At 45.8% G+C, this 22,290-nt stretch overlaps 1 protein-coding gene across 2 annotated transcripts; it reads right to left on the reverse strand.

The window, feature by feature from the left end:
• Positions 1-284: 284 nt before the first annotated feature.
• SLC10A1 (solute carrier family 10 member 1) lies at positions 285-21,066 on the reverse strand. 2 transcript variants are annotated; one of them, XM_046647422.1, is made up of 5 exons: positions 20,362-21,029; positions 10,592-10,802; positions 4,671-4,849; positions 2,657-2,853; positions 285-730 (listed from the first exon to the last, which is right to left on the reverse strand). In XM_046647422.1, exons 1-5 carry the CDS (start codon positions 20,715-20,717, stop codon positions 624-626), a joined length of 1,050 nt encoding a protein of 349 aa, XP_046503378.1. In that variant the 5' UTR covers positions 20,718-21,029; the 3' UTR covers positions 285-623. The 2 variants fall into 2 exon arrangements, with proteins under 2 accessions (XP_046503378.1, XP_046503379.1); XM_046647423.1 differs by lacking the exons at positions 285-730; positions 2,657-2,853; positions 4,671-4,849; positions 10,592-10,802 and adding an exon at positions 16,430-18,003 and having other exon boundaries at positions 20,362-21,066.
• Between the last annotated feature and the right edge of the window lie 1,224 nt (positions 21,067-22,290).

Consider the following 22,290-nt stretch of genomic DNA (forward strand, 5'->3'; position numbering starts at 1 on the left):
CTACTTTTGGAATTGCATTCTCCAAAAACGTCTTATTTTGTCATGGCTGAGTTTTTGAGTTTGTATTGTCCAGTTGCTTTTGCATTTTGTCGTGTCGTCTTTTGTGTTCTTGGTGTTGTATTTGTGTCCTCAGGAGCTTTAATCCCAATAATGTCAAAAGGGAAGGAATGGGGTCTGAATTTTTAAGATTAGACAGGACATCTGAAGTCTACTAATCCTACAGTGCTCTGAGCATTTATTTTCTTTTTGGGTCACAAAACTTGGAACAGAATTTGGGTAATTGATTTTAGGTTAAAAAAAAACTTGTTTATTGGCTAGTTCGGAAATTGCCTTTTACGCACTTATCAGAAACTTCTAGAGATGAAGGGGCAAAAAGAGTTTTGATTTCTGCTTTCATGGGGTTGTCAATGAGCATGTATGCTTTTTTATTTTTTAAAACAAGTATCAAAATTCTAAGCTTGGGTTAGGTGAGGCTTTTGGGTAGAGACTCTCTGTCTTCCAGGCAAAGCTTGATCCTGGAAAAAGACTCAGACACTACTGGTGTTCCTTTCTCTGCTCTCTGAAATTCCCACACTTGTCTTCTGAACTGCCTTGTGACCAGAATCCAGGCCACTGGAGGAAGGTTAGGCTGTGCAAGGGGAGCACTCCTCCCCTTTGTGGGTGCCATTTCCCAGAGCTCCTGGAATGGTTTCTTCCATTGTGGCAGCTGTGTAGATCATTTTTGTTTTATCTGTAAAGTTGAAAAGAGTCGAGAGTAGGGAAAGGAAACAGTAATTATTACAAAGCTTGTTCTATCTGGAAGATAAAAGAAGACCAACTTACTCCTAGGTGTGCTATGTGGTGGTTGGTTGTTGTTTCTGTATCTTGACCATCTCTCCTCCCATGACTTACTCTTAAAGTCTGAGGAAAGATTTACTTTCACCTCAGCATTCCTAATGGTAATACTAGTAAGAAAAAGTCTTACAAATTAGCAAAATACCGACTGTTCATCATTCCGTCTCCAGTTTCTTTATACATGCAATACAGTAGGAGTTTAAGAAAGATTGTTGCATTCTGGGAGCATGGAGGGGGCAGGGAGGAAAAAGCTTTAGGAAAGTCTTCCAAGGGGGAGTTTCCAGGCTCCTTCTTCCCCCCATCTTGTTTGATCTACCCCTTTTCCTGCCTACATGGACTTGGGAGCTGTGAAAATAGGAGTCTGGGTCCACGCTTCCTGTTCTCCCGTCTCAGTAGAAGGGTACAGGGGTTAAAAGCACAAAACTCGTGACAGATTTTCACCCTCAGCACTGCTGCTTGGGCGTTTACCATCAGTCCATTAACTCCAAGGAGGTAAGTTGTTTTCACTTAGTTTTGCCATAAGGGTCTTCTGAGGTGCCTTGTGATTGAAGTTATTTTTAGGTCTTGAGAGCCAAAGACCAATAATTAGTGCATGGCTCCCTGAGGACGCTCCAGGCCGTTCTAGGCTAACGCTGCAAACCTAGGGACATGGTTGGTTTAGCACCTGCTTCCCCCTCTTGCATTTGTGTGTGTGTAAGAAGGGGGAGACTTAAAAGGACGACAGATGTCTTGAGTTGCTCTGAGATAAGCATAAGTCTGGATGGTTGTGGACAATTCCAGTGCAGTTTCGAACCAGAGCTTATAAAATGGGTCTGAAGTATGGGCCGTTTGTTTCTTTGTGGCTGCTTGATAACCAAGATGACATGTTGGCTAATTGTAAATGTAAATCTGCATTTGCTACTGTAAGATAATCTACTCCCCCAGGGGAAGTTGCATCTTACTGCCGGGAAAGCTCTTGAAGGACCCTCAGTTAACCTGCAGTCACTTGAAGGGTTTGTGTGATTAAGCAGAATATACTGATGTTTAGAGTTAGAAAATACCAAAATAAGTTACGAAGTAAGGTTGAGTTTCTTGGTTTGAAAAAAAAAAAAGATTTGGAATTCAAGTCTCCTTTGAGGAAGGGACTCTCGCCTCTCTGGAGGTTTGGTAATATTTTGAAGAGAATGGAATGCTCTGAGAATGTTAGAAAAGAGGTGCTGATTGGCTAGTAAGTTATTAATCCAGTAGTAATCAGAGTACAAATCAAGTTAAACTAGATTATTGTAGTAGTAGTTACTATTTAGTAAGCTTATACTTAGGTTTTCTTTACTGTGTAACCAGAATTGGAATCCCTTTTTTGGATTCTGGGTTATTAGGCTGCACGCTTTTATGTTTTCCCTCGTAGGAGTGCCAGTGGTGCTGGGGCTCTGACTTGGTCCAGGACGTAAGAACCTAGTTTTAAAGAACACAGAAACTTCCCTAACTCTTGTAAATAGGGGACTTTCACACAATTAACATCTCACAACTAATGTCCAACACAGTTCTGTCCTGTTTTCCTTGTCCTGAGCCCTGTGTGGTCTCCTGAGTTCAACAAAGCAGCGCAAATCGCCTCAATCTCATGCGGCAAACCATGCACGGTTTATTCTCCCAGCAGAAATGGAGTGCAGTTAATGAAGTAGCCTTGGCTTTTTGAGATCCCTTCCTACTACTTTGGTGCTACCTGGTTCCTAGGGGCTTGGTAAGAGTTACAGCCCCATCCAAAAGGTCCTTGCCAGAAACTAACTTGCTGGCAGGATCAGGTCCAATATGGGAGCAGAAGTCAGGGGAATGATTAAGTACTCACCCTTGGAAGGCTTCATTTTCTCATAGCACCGAAAGAGAGCAATGAGGAGAAGCCCTTCTCCAAGCTGAAAAATCATGTAGAGGAGAGGAAAGAAGAAAAGTGGTCCGATGACTTCAAGGGGGAAGGTCACATTGAGGATGGTGGAGCAGAGTTGAACATTTTGGCATCCGGTCTCCATGCTGACAGTGCGTCTGCACCTGTGTAGGTTAAAAAGAACCTGGTATGCCTTCACAGAAAGGGACCTGAGAGTATGACCTCCCTAGCCCATCTCCTTTCTCCCAGGTACTCTTAAGACCCACTAAACAGTCGACATAGGAAAAAAAAGTGAGCCAGGTATTAGTGTGTGCATGCTTTCAAGAAAAGTCAAGTTGACCCATCTCTTAAAATAACTGAGCCAGCTGTATGCAAGATGGTGACCAGTAGATTCATGTCAAGAGTTTTTGTGACAATTTCTGAGTAGCTTGGACATCTATGATTTGTCTGCTTTTGTGGGGTTGCCAAATTAAAATTTGGAGAAATACCTGCCTGGTGAGGGTGTAAGAGGTTTGACCTGGTATCCCTCGTTGGCTTGTGTAGAGTTTACACAGAGAACAATTAGAATTTCAACACACAGAAGATTGACTGAAATGTCTGGAGTCCTTTTTCTGTTCCCAGGTTTGTGGCTTGGACATCTTTAAGTCCCAAACACATGAGGATTGGGGAGGAAAAAAAACTTAACTCAGCCCCATTATGTATCTTCAGAACACGTTATGGATTAAAGAATGAGATGTTGAGCCAGCCCTGATGGCCTAGTGGTTAAAGTTTGGCATGCTCTGCCTTGGCAGCCCAGATTTGGTTCCTGGGTGTGGAACCACACCAGTTGTCTGTCAGTAGCTGTGCTGTGGTGGCGGCTCACATAGAAGAGAAGGACCTACAGCTAATATACAGCCATTTACTGGGGCTTTGGGGAGAGGGGAAAAGAAAGGAAGATTGGCGACAGATGTTAGCTCAGAACGAATCTTTCCCAGCCAGAGACCTGGTCAGGCCAACTCTGATGGAATTTATGTAAACTTTAAAAAAAAGAAAGAATGAGATGTTTACATTGAATGAATACGTTTTAATTTGTTAAATTGCAATTAATGTGTTAAAATAGTCGCTAAAAAATCCCTGAGAGCTGTCTCAGCACATTTATGGGGGAGATGACTGATGCCACTTGATGCTATGGCCGTTTATTATGATTCATATCACTGTCTTCATGAAAATGGACATGGAATGGTCACTGGCATCCTTTTGGCTCTACTATACACCATGTGTTACATCCTATAGTAATTTGTTCTTTTTTAAATTAGCATGTTTTTAAAAATGGGTAGTTATTTTTAAATTTTGTTTTATAACAATTCGGTTTTCTTGGCGGGGTTGGGGAGCTAGGGTGCGATCACTCTGAAGAGACTCCTGCATAGCAATTGTCTTCTGTGGCCGAAGAGAGGAAAAGTTGCTGAAATGTGCTGCTGTGTATGGACAGGGTGCCTGATGTTCCTGCTCCGGGCTCTCAAACTCTGTTCCCCTAAAGTAGCAGCTGTGTTTGTGAACTGGATTAGATTATAGCTGAAGTCCACAGCTACTTCAGTTCTGAGTGCTACTTAGAGTTGTCGCCTAACGGTGTGCTTGTCAAGACTAGAGCCTGGGTGGGAAAAGAAGAATATTGTCAACACTTCTCATGATGACATGGAGCTACCCCAGTGCCATTAGCTACCAAGGAGTTGGGCAGGAGTTGGAATCTAGGCTATGGAGGGAGTACTTTGCCATGAGCTGTTGCTCTTTGATTAGATGCCTTTGGTCTTTCGATTTATATTTCTAACCTGTTCAGTACCTTCCCTCCCCAATATTTCTCACAGTCCAAAGTTCCTTGTTCATTTGATGCATTTGACCATATTGGTAGGAAATTGCCTTCCCCAGGTCTCAGATGTCATCCTTTTCCTGAGAGACCAGGACAAGAATGAGGTCCATGGGACAGTGGGCCTGAAGTAATACCTACCGTCCGTTGAGGCGAAAGAGAGCAGAGAGCGTGTAACCTAGCAGGAAGCCGATGAAAGGCATGAGGGAGGAGGTGGCCAGCAAGTGGGGTGTCATGACAAACATGATGCTCTTGCCCACATTGATGGCAGAGAGTGCTGCGACAGCCACACTGAACAGAAGCATGATGATCATTCCACCCTGTGCAGGAGGACAAAAAGAAGAGGCAGAAGGGTCATCGGGGACAGGGAGAAGCAGAGATGGGTGGGGAAGCTCAGGTGGGCATTGGAGCTGGAAAACACTTTAATAAAAAAAAATGGCATTTGAAGTGGAAGGGAATACAAGACCTGTATCTTCCATCATTTTGGGATTAGCAGTAGCTAGGAATCTTCTTGGAGGACAGAGACCTGATTAATCTGATTAAGGAGATCGTCTCTGTTGCTAGAGACTCAGCCAAGCACAGCTGCTGCTTGACATCTCCGCATAGCAGGTTTTTAGTGAAGTACTGGGTTCTGAAGAAATGAAGCTGTTCAGTCCTCCCTCAAAGTGGTCTTGTAAATTAAAAGTTCTCTTGCAGAGACTGTCTTTGGAGCCTGTGTACACAATCCTACAATGCTGCCGTCACTCTAGATGTTTTGGAACTCATTGGAAGTCATTCTTAGAACCTGTCATACTTGTTTCAGATACTTCCATTCTGAGTAGGAACTTAGCGGTTTTAGGATGAATTTGATGTCTGGAAATTGCCAGGAGTCATTTGAAGCGAAGCTGGTAAACAAAGTGGGTGATCAAGTCAGGTGATGTGATTTTAGATCCCTAGTGATGTGTAACTGTAAAGGGATGAGCTTACTCCCAAGGGACCTGCAAATTGGATATGAAGGAAGATCCCCAAAGGAGTTTCAAAATGTTTTGGGTAATAACGCCATTGTCGGAAACATGCAGGTCCACCCTTCCCAGGTAAGTGCTGTGAAAGCAGCATTCATTAGGAACAATGGGATGTGTTCATTTGAAGGTTATTTTATAGTTGCATCTTACATAGCATTTTGAATTTTTAGTAGGTAGGTTTTTGATGAAATTACAACGTTGATTTTTCAGCATGTAACAAGGATGTGGGCTTTCAAAGTGTGCTTAAATTTCGTCTGCATTCTGGAGTGACACACTTCAAACTGATCAAAATATGTGCATAAATTTAAGACACTTCCTCTCATTTTCTGAGTACAGGAATATATAGCAAACTTTTCTAGAACTTACCATGTTATTTTGTAATGGTTATATGTGTTGGTTCAGTTTCCAGTTCATTCACGTGTGGTATTTTGTATTTCCTAATACGGTTTTTAAATGTGGTAAAATATATATGACATAAAAGTTGCCGTTTTAACCATTTTTAAGTGAACAATTCAGTGGCATTAATTATATTCACATCGTTGTCCTGGTAACATTTTAACAGTTACATTGCTCAGACTTCAGCTGCACAGATTTGCATTTCTGTGTTTTTAATCCATGGTGCAACTGACGTGGTCATATAAAACATCACTGGTACCAGCTAGTGGCCCTATCCCAGGAGAAGGACTTTTCCAGATCTCCTCATTCACCACATTTTCCAAGTTTTATTCAAAGACTGTTAACTGATGAGCCCCCCCAGTATGCCCTTGCACTTTTAATTGATTTCACCTTTTGGATTTGTCCTTTACGCGGTGACCAGTTTTTGCTCCCGTTGAAAGAGTGTAATGAATAATGTAGGGGACATTGGGCTACAGGAATTGCCCATGAATCCAGAGGCCCTCTTCCTCACTTGCATTCCCTCACTCTCCTCCTGCTCTTGGGGGCTGTGGAGTGGTTATGAGCACAGGCATTGGTGTGACCCAGATGTGAGAGCTGGCTCTGCCGGTCTCCAGTGTGTCAGCTCTGGTGAGTCGTTCAATGTCTGGGTGAGGTTTGACAGCACAGGACCTAGCATATGAGAACCACTCAGTAAATTGTAATAAGTGAAGGAGAGTAACTTAACTCAAAGTTTCCTGTCGCACTCAGTCCTGCCGTCTGTGGTTATATCCACAACCTCCTGCTGAGACAAAGACCGTAGGTAGTTGCCTCTCCATGGTCACCATGTTTTGCACTCCTGACTTCACTGCCCTGTCATAGCTGCTTGAAGCTGTGGTGAGTGTCCATTCACGGGCAGCCAGTCCATCAGCTTGTGACTGAGATGACCTGGCCCAAAGTCTTCCCACAAAGGTGCCCCTACACAAATCAGTGAGTGACCAAACTAATCAGATCCCCTCAGTTAAAGAGTTTGCAGAATTAGGGAGGCAGGAGCAGAGGGGTGTTAAAAGACACAGCAGGCTGGGAGCAGCAGAAGCCACCAGCTGGGAGAAGCTGTGAGGGAAAGGAGAGTCGGGTCAGTTCATCAGGAACAGCAGGGATGGGAACAGCATAGGTAGAGCGGTCGAGTCTGTAACGATGGGACCCTTACTAAAGAGTGGTAGATGGCTTATGGTAAGTGGCTCCTAGACCACGTCATGCTGAGATCATCAACCTTCTAACCACATAGCCTTAAATAAACCCTTGCATGGGTAAATTAAAGTGTGACTTGAATTGCCTTTCCAAATGGCATCCCTGAAATTGTATCTTGGTGTATCTAAATGTGTGACCTCCCGCTAGGGGCTGCAACTGTTGGAGCGGAGTTTGAGCACATACCTTCTGGCAGTCAGCTATTAGAAGTTGGGTAGTTTTGGTTTGAAAGTCTCTAGCAGGGTTAAGTGTACAAAGAGACTGGGACGATTGCTCATTTTTTAGCTTGTTACTAAATTTTATGAAACGGAGGTAAAAGACGAGTATACCCCTCAGCCACAAAAGCAAGGCAACCTCAGCCTTTGCATCTTGACCACATGCTCGTCTGCATCCTCACAGATTGGGAATATTTGATAAATTGAGCTGTTGACCTTCTGGTTCAACCCTGAAGGGTCAGCCAGGGACAAAGTGGGTCCAAGGTACATCTGTGTTTTGTAGATTACCTTTGATGCTGTTCGTATGAGTCCCTGTCTTTCGGCCCAGGCCTTTTAATGTTCTCTGGGTCATTTTGACTCTGTTTCTGCTGTTGAACTGAGTAGTGGATGTGCATCACAACAGGAACAGGAGACTGACTGGTAGCCCTGGCTCTGCCAAGAACCTTTCCTGGGCCTCGGTGACTCTGTCTGTATAATGGGAATAAGGCAGGAGACTGAACTTTATCTTGAAAGCCTTTCCAGCTTTAAGATCTGAGCTGCTTTCTGCATCCTCAGAAGAATACTCTTAATTAAAGTTACTTTAAGGTAAAAAGGAGGCATGTGTTCTTAGATCAGTTGTGACTAGCAGTGTGAACTTGGGGTTCTGGCTCATGGTTTTCTCACTTATAAAATGGGGAAGGGCAGAATTGCATTAAATGATATCAAAGGTCACTTTACAGTTTTATATTGTGTGATTTTTTTTTATTCCTATACCTCCACAAGCCATCTTGACTAAATAAGATGGCGGACACAAACATTTCTGTTTTTTTTTTCTGCTAGTGTAGGGAGTGTTCCAGGTGGAGGGAAGGGCGTGTGCAGAGAGAAAACAGCTGAGACTGGACAGGTCGTTTGAGACCAAATCAAGAAAGCCTGAGGAGCCGCATGAAGGAGTTTAAACTGTATCATGGGGAGAGAGGACCAGTGAGGGGCTTTAAGCAGTGAAGAGAAGTGGCAGAGTTTGTACTTTACATCTCCACCCTCGGTAAAACTGGGTCAGGCAGCCGGGTTAGAAGGCTGTTTCAGTTGTCTAGGAGAGGATAGTAGCCTGAATGAAGACAGCGGCTGCAGAGATGGAGAATGGATGGATTCAAGCAACAGAAAGTAGTATTGACAGTCACTGATGAGCTGGGTGTGAGTGGGGAGGGAGAGGGGACGTTGAGAATGACTTTGCAGTTTCTGACTCGCGCAGCTGGGCACATGGAATGCCCTTCAGTGAGACTCCCATAGGGAGGGAGGGAGGAGGGGCAGGCTTGAGGAGGAGATGATTTCACCTTCAGACATGCTGAGTTTTAGATGTCTGAGGTGTATTCATGTGGGAAGATCTGGCAGTTAATAAGTGGATTCTGGAGTCAGGGTAGAGTTGAGGGACTGAAAATGCTGTTCTGAAAGTTGTCAGCTTGTAGATGGTCTTTGAGATGAACCAGATATCATGGAGGGGAGACCTGGACTTAGGAATATCTGGGAAGAAAAGCAGAAAGCTTGGGCTGAATGCAGAGAAGTAACTTTTACTAGGGGAACTCATAAGGAAGTCTGGAAAGAACTGCCAGGGAGGTGGGAGGAGAGCAGGAGCATGCAGTCACCGAAGCTGAGGGAGAAGGCTTCTGAGGAGACAGTGGTCAACCATACCAAAAGCTGCTAAAGGGCCAAGGAAGAATTGAGAAATGTCTATTGGATTTGGCAAAGAAAGTGGAGCAGGTGGTCATTAAGAGGGTGAGTGGATGGGAGATGAAGGAGAGAAGAGAGGGATTCAGATAATGGAGACTAATTGTTGAGGGCCTGGTCACCTGTGAGAACAGCCCTGGTCTCGGCGTGGGGCAAGTGGAAGGTATGTGAGAAGTGGATGTGGGAAGGAATGTTAAGTGTAGCTAGGAAGGGGAGGAAAGAGAAGTGTTGGCTGGAATGGGAGGTGGAGTCCCGTGAGGGATTGTTTCATTTTGTTTTTTTAAAGATAGGAGAGATGTGAACCTGTACTAATGCTGATTGTGAAGGACAAATAGAGAAATGGTTATGAAATAAGAGCTAGAGGACAGAGGCTGTGGGGGTGGGGGGCATAATCAAGGGTGGAGGGAATGCCATCCAGAGCTGAGATAGGGTGACTAGCCATGCACAGGAGGAGGAATAACTTCCATGTGTTGTAACAGGTGGGAAGGGGAGCAGTGGCCAGGTATTAGGACTGCACCAGGATAAGGGCAAAGACTCAAAAACCCCTGAAAACCTGACTTGCAGGTGCTTTGTCCCAGGCCCAAAGTTGCTACCAAGCCTTGGGCTTCCAAGCAGCGTGGCCTGTAGACCAGCCCAAAGGTACAGTTCCAGGAGCAGAGACAAGAACAGGCCCTCAGGATGTCAGGAGGCAGAGTCCTTCCTGAGGACCAGGATGGAGCCCTGGCCCTGGGGAATGAACATTGAGCCAAACGGGAGACTGACAGGAACTGAGCTCCAAGGTCACAAAAGTTGGCAGAGGGACCCTAGCCGCACTCCAAGAGTCTGTGATTCTTCCGAGGGCAAGACAGTGGCATGATGCCCTGTCTGTAACCACAGGGCTTCCCCAAACCCTCTGGGGCCCTACTCCACTCCCACCCCACTTCTGAATTGCTGGGAGTATGTACACCACCTCTTCCCCTGATCTCTTCCCCTCTGTCTTGTCAGATCAGCCAAGTTTGCCCTTGGCCCCACTCTGACCTCCTCTATTCAGGCTTCTCCCCAGGCTGACCCAAACGGGACCCTTTCTTCACACTCTGGCTCAAGCTTGTCCCCTCCAGGAAGTCTTCCTTGACTACTGACCATCACTCACCTCACCTCTTTGCATTCTGCCAACACCTGATTGTACACCATGTTGGTTCTTGGTTCTTGTGTTACTTAGCCTTCTGCAAATATCAGACTCTTTGAGGACAGTGAATTCTTAGAGAGTGTAGCATAAAATTTAGCGTCTAGTGGGTGCCTAACACAAGTTTATTATTAAACTAATGATTATACCTTATAGTTGTGTGTAGTGTTTTACTTCTTTTAACTTTTCTTAAGTATTCTCATGTACATTACAATTGCACGAAGTAGTGTTCCAATGGTACACCTTTTTTCCCTTAAACAAACAAGGAAATGGACACTGAAAAAGCCCAAATGACTTGCCTTGAGCCATACCCTGAGAGGATGGTGGTGTTCTTGCTCCATGCCCAGGCCCCCAGTTTCTTACCTTCACCATATAGCGTGCATATTGTGGCCGTTTGGCATTGAGGAAGATCCCTATGGTGCAAGGAATGAGAACCAGGATCAGTGATATGACAATGCCTCCATAGGGTACCTTGTCCTTCAGGTCTCCTTCATAGATCCCCCTGGAGTAGACATACAGGAGGAGGGGCATCATGCCCAGGGCAAAGAAGGTGGAGCAGGTGGTCATCACGATGCTGGGAGGGAGACAGAGGAAGAGTGCAGAGAGCCCATTAATGCAGATGATTTTGTTGAGTGCCTGCTGTGTGGCAGGCATTGTGCTGGGTGCTTTACATGCACTGCTTCGTTTCCTTTTCCCAGTAGCCTTAGGAGGTAGGCATGCTATCTCCTTTTTGCTGATGAGGAATCTCAGGATTAGAAGAGTTGTGACTTGCTCAGCATTACACTGGTGGTAATGGCCGAGGCAGGATTTGAACCCAGGTCTGTCCAACTGGTTCAGTCCCTGTGTGCTTACAGTGGAAGGAGCCCTTCTGATCTCCATAATAGAACTCGTTTGCTCTGAGCACTTGCATATGCATAGCCCATTTTGAAGAAAGCTGACTGTGTGATCCTGTTGCTCTAAGCCCATTGGATCATAGAATAGCTCTTGTTCCACAGTTGCTAGGTGCCTGTCTTAGAGCCTAGAGCATAGCTGGACATAGTTGCTCTGTCCAACTGAGAGAACAAGGAATAACTACATGAAGAGCGTTTTCTCTCTTGGGGAATTTGAATATGAGACACAGTGACAGAACACTTGGTCTTCAGGAGTGGGTGGCATGGGAGGGATGGTGAGGCAGAAGCCAAAAACCATTCAAAGAAAAAGCGGTAAACGGAGGCCTTGATTAGAAGGACTGTAAAAAGAAATAGCAGCAAAGCAGTAGAAACAGAATAATTGAAGGACCATAATGGTGCAGTAGTAGAGAAGACAGCAGTAGTTACCCATTGTCAAGTAAGTGACAAGACAATCTGGCCATCAGACCTGCTTCGTGTCTTGAATACTATTCTAGTCATCAACATCGATATTCTCATGTTCTTTACTTTCTGGTTTATCCTTAGATTATTTAAGAAAAGTGTGAGTCTCAGAGTCTGAATAATATATCCTCTTAGCTCTCATTTGTATCCTCATTGTCCTATTGCCGTTTCCATTTGGAATCTAATACATGTTAGTCCCGGGACCCTGTATAAGGAGAAGCCTTCCAGAAAGACCAACTGAGAGAATGAAGCTGCTAGGGAACATTCTTAGATTTGTGGACGTTCATGTTACAATATATGGCTCTGGCTTCCATTCTGGTGGGAAAGTACCCAAGAGAATGGAAAACAATCAAAATCTCTATCAACTAATGAATGGGATAAGCAAAATATGGTATATCCATACAATTGAATATTATTCAGCCATAAAAAGCAATGAAGTACTGCTGCATGGTATCACATCGGTGAGTCTTGAAAACATTATGCTAAGTGAAAGAAGAAATATAAAATGGCACATTATGTTTGATTCCATCTATATGAAATCTATACAGACAGCAATTAGATTAGTGGTTGCTGGGGTGGGGGTGAGAGAAGAATGGGGAGTGACTGCTAATGAGTACAGGGTGTCTTTTTGGGATGAGGAAAATGTTCTGGAATTAGATAGCCATGATAGTTGTACAACCATGTGAATATACTAAAAACTACTGAATTATACACTTGAAAAAGGTCAATTTTGTGGTATGTGAATTATATCTCAATAAGTAAAAACATCTGGGGAGCAGATAAAATAATTCTTAGAGGAAAATTCATAGTCTTAAATGTTTATATAGGAAAAGAAAGACTAAAAATTAATGAGCTAAGTATCTAACTCAAGAAAACAGAAAAACAAAGTAAACCCAATGAAAGAGAAGAAATAAAATATTAAAGATGAGAGAATATATTTTAAAAATTATGTAGATTGATTAAGAGGATCAGTTAACAGGCTTCTACAAAGTCCAATAAAGTAGACACCCCTGGCAAGACTAATCAAGGAAAAGGAAAGAAGAGACAAATTGATAATATTGGGAATGAAAAAAGGAACATAATTACAGATAGAATAAAGATAGAGAGTCATGGAAGAAACCAAGGACAGTTTTATACTTTTATTTTCAATTTAGATTGGACAATTTCCTGGGAAATACAATCTACAAAAACTAACTCAAATTAAGCTGAAAACCTTAAGCAACTTAGAAACACTAAAGACAGTTAATAAGTAGTTTAAAACTTCTCCTCCAAACCCTGCCCCATGTATATGGTTTTACAGTAGAGTTCTACTAAATGTTCAAAGTACAGATGGTCCCAATATTATACAAAGAGAGACCACAAGAAGGGGGAAAATGCCCCAATTTATCATATATGAATAGTGTAATTTTAGAATCAAAGCTGGAAAAGGACATTATGAGAAGGGAAAATTAGAGGCTATTCTCACTTATGAACATAGGAGCAAAAATCATAAATAGTAAGCAAATGAATCTAGCAAAGCCTTTACAAAACAATACAATGAACAAGATAGGTTTAGCCCAGCAAAGTAAGAATGGTTTAACAGACAGTCTACTGATATATATCACTATATTATCAAATTAAAGGAAAAAACCAGTATGATTGTTTCATACATGTGGAAAAATGTGGTTCAACAAAATCCAATGTTTATGCATGATAAAAATTAGCATACTACAATCCTGAGGGAAAAAAACAAAGCCGGAGGCATCACAATCCCTCACTTCAAAATATACTACAAAGCTACAGTAATCAAAACACCATGGTACTGTTACAAAAACAGGCACACAGATCAATGGAACAGAATTGAAAGCCCAGGGGCCAGCCCCGTGGCCGACTGATTAAGTTCACATGCTCCGCTTCGGCGGCCCAGGGTTTCGACTGTTCGGATCTTGGGCGCGGACGTGGCACCACTCATCAAGTCATGCTGAGGTGGCATCCCATATGCCACAAATAGAAGGACCGGCAACTAAAATATACAACTATGTACTGGGGGGATTTGGGGAGAAAAAGCAAAAAAAGAAGAAAATTGGCAACAGTTGTTAGCTCAGGTGCCAATCTTTAACAATAACAACAAAAAACTTGAAAGCCTAGAAATAAATCCACACATCTACGGACAGCTAATCTTCGATAGAGTTGCTGAGAACATACAATGAGAAAGGAAAGTCTCTTCAACAAATGGTGGTGGGAAGACTGGACAACCACAAGTAAAAGAATGAAAGTAGACCGTTCTCTTACGCTATTCACAAAAATAAACTCAAAATGGATCAGAGACTTGAAGGTAAGACCTGAAATCATAAAACTTCTAGAAGAGAATATAGGCAGTACACTCTTTAACATTGAACTTAAAAGATCTTTTCAGACACCATGTCTTCTCAGACAAGGAAAACAAAGAATAAACAAGTGGGACTTCATCAGACTAAAGAGCTTCTATAAGGCCAGGCAAAAGAAGACGGAAATGAAAAGACAACCCACAAACTGGGAAAAAATATTTGCAAATCACATATCTGACAAAGGGTTAATCTCCATAATATATAAAGAACTCACACAACTGAACAACAAAAAATCAAACAGCCTGATCAAAAAATGGGCAGAGGATATGAAGAGACATTTCTCCAAAGAAGATATACAGGTGGCCAACAGGCATATGAAAAGATGCTCAACATCACTGATCATCAGGGAAATGGAAATCAAACTACACTAAGATATCACCTTATACCCTTTAGAAGGACTATAATAACTAAGACAAAAAAATAACAAATGTTGGAGAGGGTGTGAAGAAAATGGAACCCTCATTCACTGCTGGTGGGAATGCAAACTGGTGCAGCCGCTATGGAAAACAGTATGGAGATTCCTCAAAAAACTAAAAATAGAAATGTCATATGACCGAGCCCATTCCACTACTGGGTATCTATCCAAAGAACTTGAAATCAGCAATTCAAAGACACTTATGCACCCCAATGTTCACTGCAGCATTATTCACAATAGCCAAGACGTGGAAGCAACCCAAGTGCCCACTGACTGATGAATGGATAAAGAAGATGTAGTATATATAAAAAATGGAATACTACTCAGCCAAAGAAAAACACAAAATCGTCCCATTCACAATAACATGGATGGACCTTGAGGGTTTTCTGTTAAGTGAAATAAACCAGATAAAGGAAGACAAACACCATATGATTCCACTCATACATGGAAGATAAACACGTGGACAAAAAGAATTATTTAGTGGTTACCAGGGGGCAGGGGGCTGGGAGGTGGGCACAAAGGTGAAGGGGTGCACCTATGAGATGACTGACAATAATGTACAACTGAAATTTCACAGTGTTGTAAACTATCATCACCTCAATAAAAAATTAATTAATTAAAATTAGCACACTAGCAACAGAGTGGAAATTCATTAACCTGAAAAGGGTATGTATCAAAAGTCTACAGCAAACAGTAAACTTCATGCTGAAAAATTAGAAAGCTGCTTTCAACAAGAGGAATAAAGCAAGGATACGTGTTATCATTACCTCTCTTATAAATGATACCATATACCAGTTTTTCCTAGCACAACAAAACAAGAAATAGAAAAGGCATAGGAATGGGAAAAGGAGAAACTAAACTTTCATTATATGTCAGTGACAGGACTGGCCACAGGGGACATCCAAGTGAATTTCCATTATAGCTAGCAAATAAGAGAATCCATGGAGTTCTGAATACATTAGCAATATAAAAAAAATCAACTAGGTCCCGATATACTAGGAAAAATAATTAGCATATCAATTCTGTAAAAAAAATACCATTTATACTATTCACAAAATTATAAAATATTTAGAAATAAATCTAAAAGAGATACAAGATCTTTATGTAAGAAATTATAAAACTTCATAGAAAGGTATAAAATAAGGCCTAGATTAAAAAAAAGCAATACCATTTTCATGGCTGGGAAGACAATATTATAAAATAGCCTCTGCATTTATCTATAACTTTAGTGCCAATTTAATCAAAATTCCAGAATATTTTTTGTGGATTTGAGAGCTAGTCCCAAAATTCAAGTGAAGGAGAAGAGAGCCAAGAGTAGCTAATGCAATTTTCAAGAAGAGCAAGGTAGGGGAATTTACTTTTCAGACATAGAAACTTAGCATAACATCATTGTAATTAAGAAAATGTGCTAGTGCAAGGTAGCCACGTAGAGAGACACAAAGCCAGGCACATTTGTGAATTTAATCTACAAGAGAGGAGGCAGTTCAAATTACGGGAGAAAACTTCACTCAATGGTACTGGAAATTTTCTCTGTTTACGTAGAAAAGATAAAATTAGATCACCCCATACATAAAAACAAGTTATAGATTGATTGCAGATCTCTATGTGAAAAGCAAAACTTTAAAACTTTTCAAAGAAAATGTAGAGGAATATCCTGATGACCTTGAGGGTAGTAAAAAATTTCTTAAAGAAACCTAAAAAATATAAACCGTCAAGGGAAAATATTAGTAAATTTGACTAAATTAAAATAAGCCCTCTGTATTATAAGACATGGGTATTAAAGTGTAAAGACAAGCCCAAAACTGTGAGTAGACCCTTGCAACATACATAAACAGCAACTTTACAAATTAACAAGAAAAACACAATGGTCCCACAGAAAAATAGTCCCAGAAGAGGATACCCACATGGCCAATAAACATATGAAAAGGCACTAGACCTCCCATGAAATCAAATTTAAAACCACCGCGACTGATTTCACTCCCACCAAATGGCAAAAAATTAAAGTCTGACAATTCCAAATGCAGATGAAGACGTGGAGAAACAGGGATCTGCATACCCTGCTCGTGCAAGTGTGGAGTGGAACAATGACTTCGGAGACTTTCTTGATGTGTGAACTCACAACCCAGCAGTCTGCTTTTCTTACACACGCTCTCACGCGTGAGCGCAGAGGGATATGCGCAAAACCATTCCCGGCAGCAAAAGATGAAATCCACACAAGTGTCCGACAACGGGAGAGTGGATGAATACAAGGAACCGTAGTGCACTTTAAATGCACGAAGTAGCTATTTTATTTATATGCCTACATCTCAGAAAAGCAAGTTGTCAAGTGATAGCATCAGTATGATATTGTTCATATAAAACTTAAAAACATTCAAATGCAACAGTGTATCTTGTTTATGGATATGTACATCAGTGGTAATAGTGTCAAAGGCCGGTGGAAGCGCTGAACGCAAAGTCCGGCAGGTGCTCCCTTTGGGGTGGGAAGGGGGCGGGGTGGGATTGGGGAGGGGCACGGGGGCTTCAGTGCTGGCTATTGATTTCTTCTTAGGAGAAAAGCCACACATAACTTGCGCGCTTGTTTTGATGTCCTTGGGCGGAGGAGTCTTGCTTACTTTGGCTCGGCATGTCACGGGTTTTGGAATTTGCTCTGGGACTTGGTGTGCCTTGTGCACGTGGGTGTGTGGGAACCCCACTCCCAGACCTCCAGGCTCCTTCTCCACGTGTGCAAGTGCTGGGCACTTGGGATGCCCATCTCCTAAGGTGCTTGTGTCTGTGACTGTCGTGATTCTCAGTGTATCCTGGGGAATAGGGTTGGGAGGGGGCTCGTTCAAACTCTAGCCCTGAGATTGGAACCTGTGCCATAGTAACATCGTGGACTGGCTGCCTCTCGGGGAACACGGGGGCCAGGGCAAAGGAGCACATTTGGTTTTCTAGTCATGCTTCCTGCTTAAGTTTTCAGAGCGCTGCATACACATTGCTTTGGGACCTTTGCATGCCCTGGTTGAGGGGCGGGTTTTGAGTCCCTGTCAGCAGAGGCCCTGGAGGCAGAAGCTGAGGGGTTGTGAGGAGACTCATGAGGGTCTGTGGTGAAGGGGGAAACTTCTGGCTTCTGTCCTGTCCTGGTTAGGCTTCCTGTGCCATGGTGGAGAGACCTACGGGAATCTTGGGTTGTGTCCAAGTCTGTAGTCCCCACAGCCATTGGCTCTGGTCTCTGCCATGGGCCAGGTTGGGGGGAGTCGAAAAACTTGAGGGGCAGCAAGGCAGTCCAAGGGGCCCAGTTCCCTCTGGTACTCTCTCCTCTGGCGCGGATGAGCCAAGCTCGCTTCAGCGTTGAGGGCATTTTCTCTGGCCCCTGGGTTACCTGCATCTTTTGGAGCTTGGCTGCTGGCATCCTCGAGGATGGAGCTGCCGTGCCTGCTGCTTGATGTCCAGCTGGCGGCCCATGCTCCCGGGATGTGCCCGCCTGCTCGTGCTGGCAGCTGCCCCAGACTCACTCCAGCTGTGAGGCAGAGCAAGGGTGGAGGGAGCCTGGGGCTGGCTCCAGATACGGCTTTCCCACAAATTCCGGGAAACCTCTGGCAAGTCTCTGGACTCCGGCTTCCTCCTGTGTAAAGTGGACTCGGTGTCTTCAGATTCCTCCCCGTTCTATATGAGAAATAGGACGGTGTTGTGTTCAAAGAGAGGGCTCCAAGTGGAAGCCTTGGAACTGCATCCGGCCCTTTAGTGTCTATAGTTTGGCTCGCACAGTGTTTTAAAAAATTTTGAATGAGTTGCCAATATTTAAAAATTTGGAGATTTCACATAAAAAGGGAGCTTTTACCTTCTCTTGAAAAGCAGGAAGCTGTGGCAGTGGCAGGTCCCCCTTCACACGACACCGTGGGGGAGATGCGTGGCGCCTGCCCTGTTTGGGGAGCCCATGCCTCCGAGGCTGGCAATCAGCCTACAGTCACTTTGTTTGTTATGTACGCGCCTGACCCTGAAGATATCTGAGTACAAACACAGGCTTTGGAGCCCCCAGACCTTGGGCAAATGTATTAACCACTGTTTCCTCATCTCTAAAATGGGGCTCTTTCCAGCACCGCCTCACAGGGGACCGGATGGGGATCTCATGTAAAGTGCGTGGTACAGGGCCTGGCTGTTGTTTACTATCAGTGTCATCACCGTTATTATAATACACATAACCAGTTGTCCCAGATGAACTCAAATTGGAATTGGAAGTCTGGCAGCACGTGGTGATGGATGACGAGATTCGTGCTCTGCCAGTGAGGTCTGGGCATGGTTTAACGTGTGTGGGGTGTTTGTCTGTGGGAAGGGGCTTTATGGCAGAAGGTGGCCGTCCCAGCAGAGCATTATCTCTTGTGGGGTCCAGGTAGAAGTGACGGTCCCCAGGTGCCCTGACAGGAGGCTGAGCAGGAGAACGTGCAGGGTTGCGTCCCTGAGTCACTGGGGGCTGGACGGTGGGGACCTAGAGCCTCGGAAATGTGGGTATCACTGAAGAGACCTCGTCAGCACCCTCTGGCTGAGGAGGCTGGGACTTCTGGTCACTCACACTTAAAGACTCTGCCGGTGGCCTTTACTCTGTCCCATTCTGCTCTGCTGCTTCCACAGATTCACAAGGCCCTCAGGGGAACCACGCCTCCCCGACACCTTCCACACCGGGATTAAGACTTAGTCCCAGTTTCTCGGGACACAGAGGCTTTAACGAGCTTGTCCACAGGCCAGATCAAGACCGAGGCTTGCTTTGCAGCAGGAAGGGTTTGGATTAGAGAGAGGCAAGAATTTGCTCGTAGCCAGGTGGTTGAACATTCCATGTGCTCCCATGGGAGATGTACAAGCCAAGCCCCCTCTTTGTGCCTCTCTTCCCATCCACCACCTCCGTGAGGGTTGAATCATAGGGGTAGAGAATCCAGAGCTTCTCAGTCGGCAGGTCCTGGTAAACCCCAAATAGCACTCTTGTTTTTTCATTTAAAAATCGGCCCCAGCCTCGCTTGGCATTCCCAGGAAGGGGATCCCTACTTGGCTGGTTTCCTTCTAAAGTTCAGCCAGGGGCAGGGTGCTGACAGAGCCAAGCAGAGGGACTGTCTGAATCCTCTGCCCTACCTCACATGGAATAGCGTGTCCACTGAGGACTGACCCGGAGGATTACTGAGCTTGAGACTGAGGCTGAGAGAAAGGCAAGAGCTTCCGGTGGAGTTCCCTTCACCCAGCCCAGGCTGCCACTGGAGCCGGAGCGGCTCTGAAATGGCCTCACTCTGCAGGCGTTCCCCACCAGAGTCCCACCTGTTCGGAAGGGCCCCTGTGGGAGGGAGCCTTCACCGATTTCTGCTGTAAAGCTCTGGGTGAGGGGATGCTGCTGGTGACCCCCCAGCAGTTTGTCTGAGGTGAGGCCCAGCATAACCTAGACCGGCGCTGGGAAACTTGGCTCTGCCTGGTTATGTGTTTGCATGGAAGTGTTCCCGCATCTGATGGCTGGGTGGGCATGTTAAGAGAAGACAGCCCACATGCCCGGGTAGTTGGAGGATCTTTAGAAATTCTTGCCTGCTCTGCGGGAATTGGAGGGGCTCATTTGGTTCCACGCCACCTTGATCTCCCTGGAGATGTTTGGAACCAGTCTGCACCCCTTTGCAGGTCTCTGGCCTCAAAGCAGACAGCTTGCACACCAGTGTAGGCAAGCAGAGTTCTCCAGAAGCCCCACTGGTTTAAATTCGTCCTCCTTCAAAACAATCCTTGTGCCCCACTTGAGACGCCTCTGGGAGTAGGGGCCTCTCCAGGATGCCCCTGGACCAGCCTGGCCCCTTTGGCTTGGTGCAGAAACCAAGACGTACCCCAGCCCCTGCCCCCAGCCCAGCAGAAGCTCTTGACAATAAATGCCTGATACTCCCCGCCTTAGCATTGGCCCAGCCCCCACTCACTCCCTCTCCTGGCTTTAGCCCAGCTCTTCCCCTCAGTTGCGACATCTCCAATCCTGTCCCCAGGCTCCCCCGTACTCACCCCCAGTCCTACCTGAGGTTCATGTCCCCCTTCATGGCCAGACTGAAGATGTTGGACAGGTTGCCCCCAGGTGAGCAGCCGCAGACCAGGATGGCCAACGCCTCCACGTTGTTCAGCTGGAAGACCTTGCCCAGTGCAAAGGCGGTGAGGGGCATGATGCCATACTGTGCCACCAGGGCGATGGCCAGTCCCTTAGGCTTCCAGAAGTGAGCCTTGATCTTACTGAATTCCATGGTGCAGCCCAGCGAGAACATAACGATGAACAGCATGAGCACAAGGATGACACTCAGCGCCAGGTCGGTGGGGCGCTTGCCGAAGTTGGGCGGCAGGGTAAAGTTGAGCGGGGCGGACGCATTGTGGGCCTCCATCCTTGTGTGTGGCGACGGAGGCCAGGGATCCAGCGCAGCCCTCACTTGCCAGCTGATTCCCTTCCCTGCCCGGTCCTTGCTGGGATCTTCTTCAATTGCCTCCCAGGGCGGAGAGTTTCAGGACAAAATGTAGCTCTGGGCAAACAGAAGGATTATGCAACTGGCTGCGCTGTTTCTCTGGCTGTGGCCCCCAAGGGGAGAGAGCCCAGAGCCTTATCTGCCCGTCTGCCCAGCCTCTCCCAGCTGCCTCCGCCTCTGCTGCCTTCCTGGTGCCCCCTCACTCCTCTCGGGCACTTCGCTGCTTCTGGGGCAGGAGGGCTGAGTTCTCTCCTTCAGCCCCGCTGAGCGTGCCGCGGACACTCCGTCCCTGGGGTCCAGTCCCGCCCAGCCCTTCTTGTGCTGTGCTCAGTCCCTGATGCCTAGTTTCTCATTCAGAGGAGGGTGCCCTCCCCATGCCCAGCGGTCACCTTTATCAGCCCCCAAACCCACAGGAGTGAAAAGAGTCGAGTGTTACCTGGATGTAGGTAGCTTATCCCAAGGGATTGTGGGACTGGGTAGGGGCAAGTGTTCCAGTGGCCCCCAGGAGGCCACGACTCTTCCTGGGAGATGAGAGGTGCCCATGCCCTTCTGGCCTGTGCTGGGGAAACCTTTGTCCCACCCCCAAACCTGGATGGTACAGGTCCCAGGGCAGGGGCACGCTCGCCAGCACTCTTGCCTCCAGGGGGAAGAGCCTGCCTGGGTGGCGAGGACTCTCAGGAAGCTTGGGGGCTCTTTCCCCAAAGGGCGGCTCTGAGGGAACCCTGGCTGCGGAGGCTCGTTGTGCTCAGACCCCCGGGCCCGCAGCCGGAGGAGCCCCCTTGCTCTGGAAACTTGCCGAGAAGGAAGCAGGAATGCACCGGCTTTTCACTCCCACTTCCTGACTGCTCCACTTTTGCTCTGAGCCTGTGTGTCTCAGGCTGGGAGCCAGGCTCTGGGTGGGCAGCAGGGGAGAGGGCAGGCCGGCTGGGGCAGGCGCACCATGGATGCAAGGCCATCCTGAACCTCCCTCCCGCGTCCAGTGGCAGGGGTAGGACCCTTGGAGGTGGAACGAGGGAGCTGTCTTCAGAAGCACAATCGTCTCTTTGCTGGGTTGGAACCCACAAGGCCTGGGTGGGGTCTCATGGTTATATATTTGCTAAAACAGGAAATTAGGCTTTCTGTTTGGGACTCCACGCAGAAACTCACACTCCAAGGTGTGAACCACTATGGGGTGGGGCTGGGGACAGATTTTGGCTTGGTATGGGGAACCACCTAAAAATGAGTAGTCTCCAACCCTGGCCCCTGGGGACCTTGGGGGTCCTGCACAGATGAGGGTTGGGAGACAGGATCCACACATTGTGCCTCTTAGGTGCGAGAAGGCTGCTTCTTGGAGTTGGGCAGTGCACAGCCTGTGGGGTTGTACACCACGGCCCTGAGTGACAAGAACTTCAAGCCCCTTTCCATCTTCAGGTCTCTGACATTAATGACTTCCTGGTGCTTGAGTTGATCTGGTCGCAAGGGGAGAGCAGGCAGAGTGCTGGGCACTGGACGCTGA

The sequence above is a fragment of the Equus quagga genome, chromosome 20 (genome assembly GCF_021613505.1).
Source record: "Equus quagga isolate Etosha38 chromosome 20, UCLA_HA_Equagga_1.0, whole genome shotgun sequence".
Classification (NCBI taxonomy): Eukaryota; Metazoa; Chordata; class Mammalia; order Perissodactyla; family Equidae; genus Equus; species Equus quagga.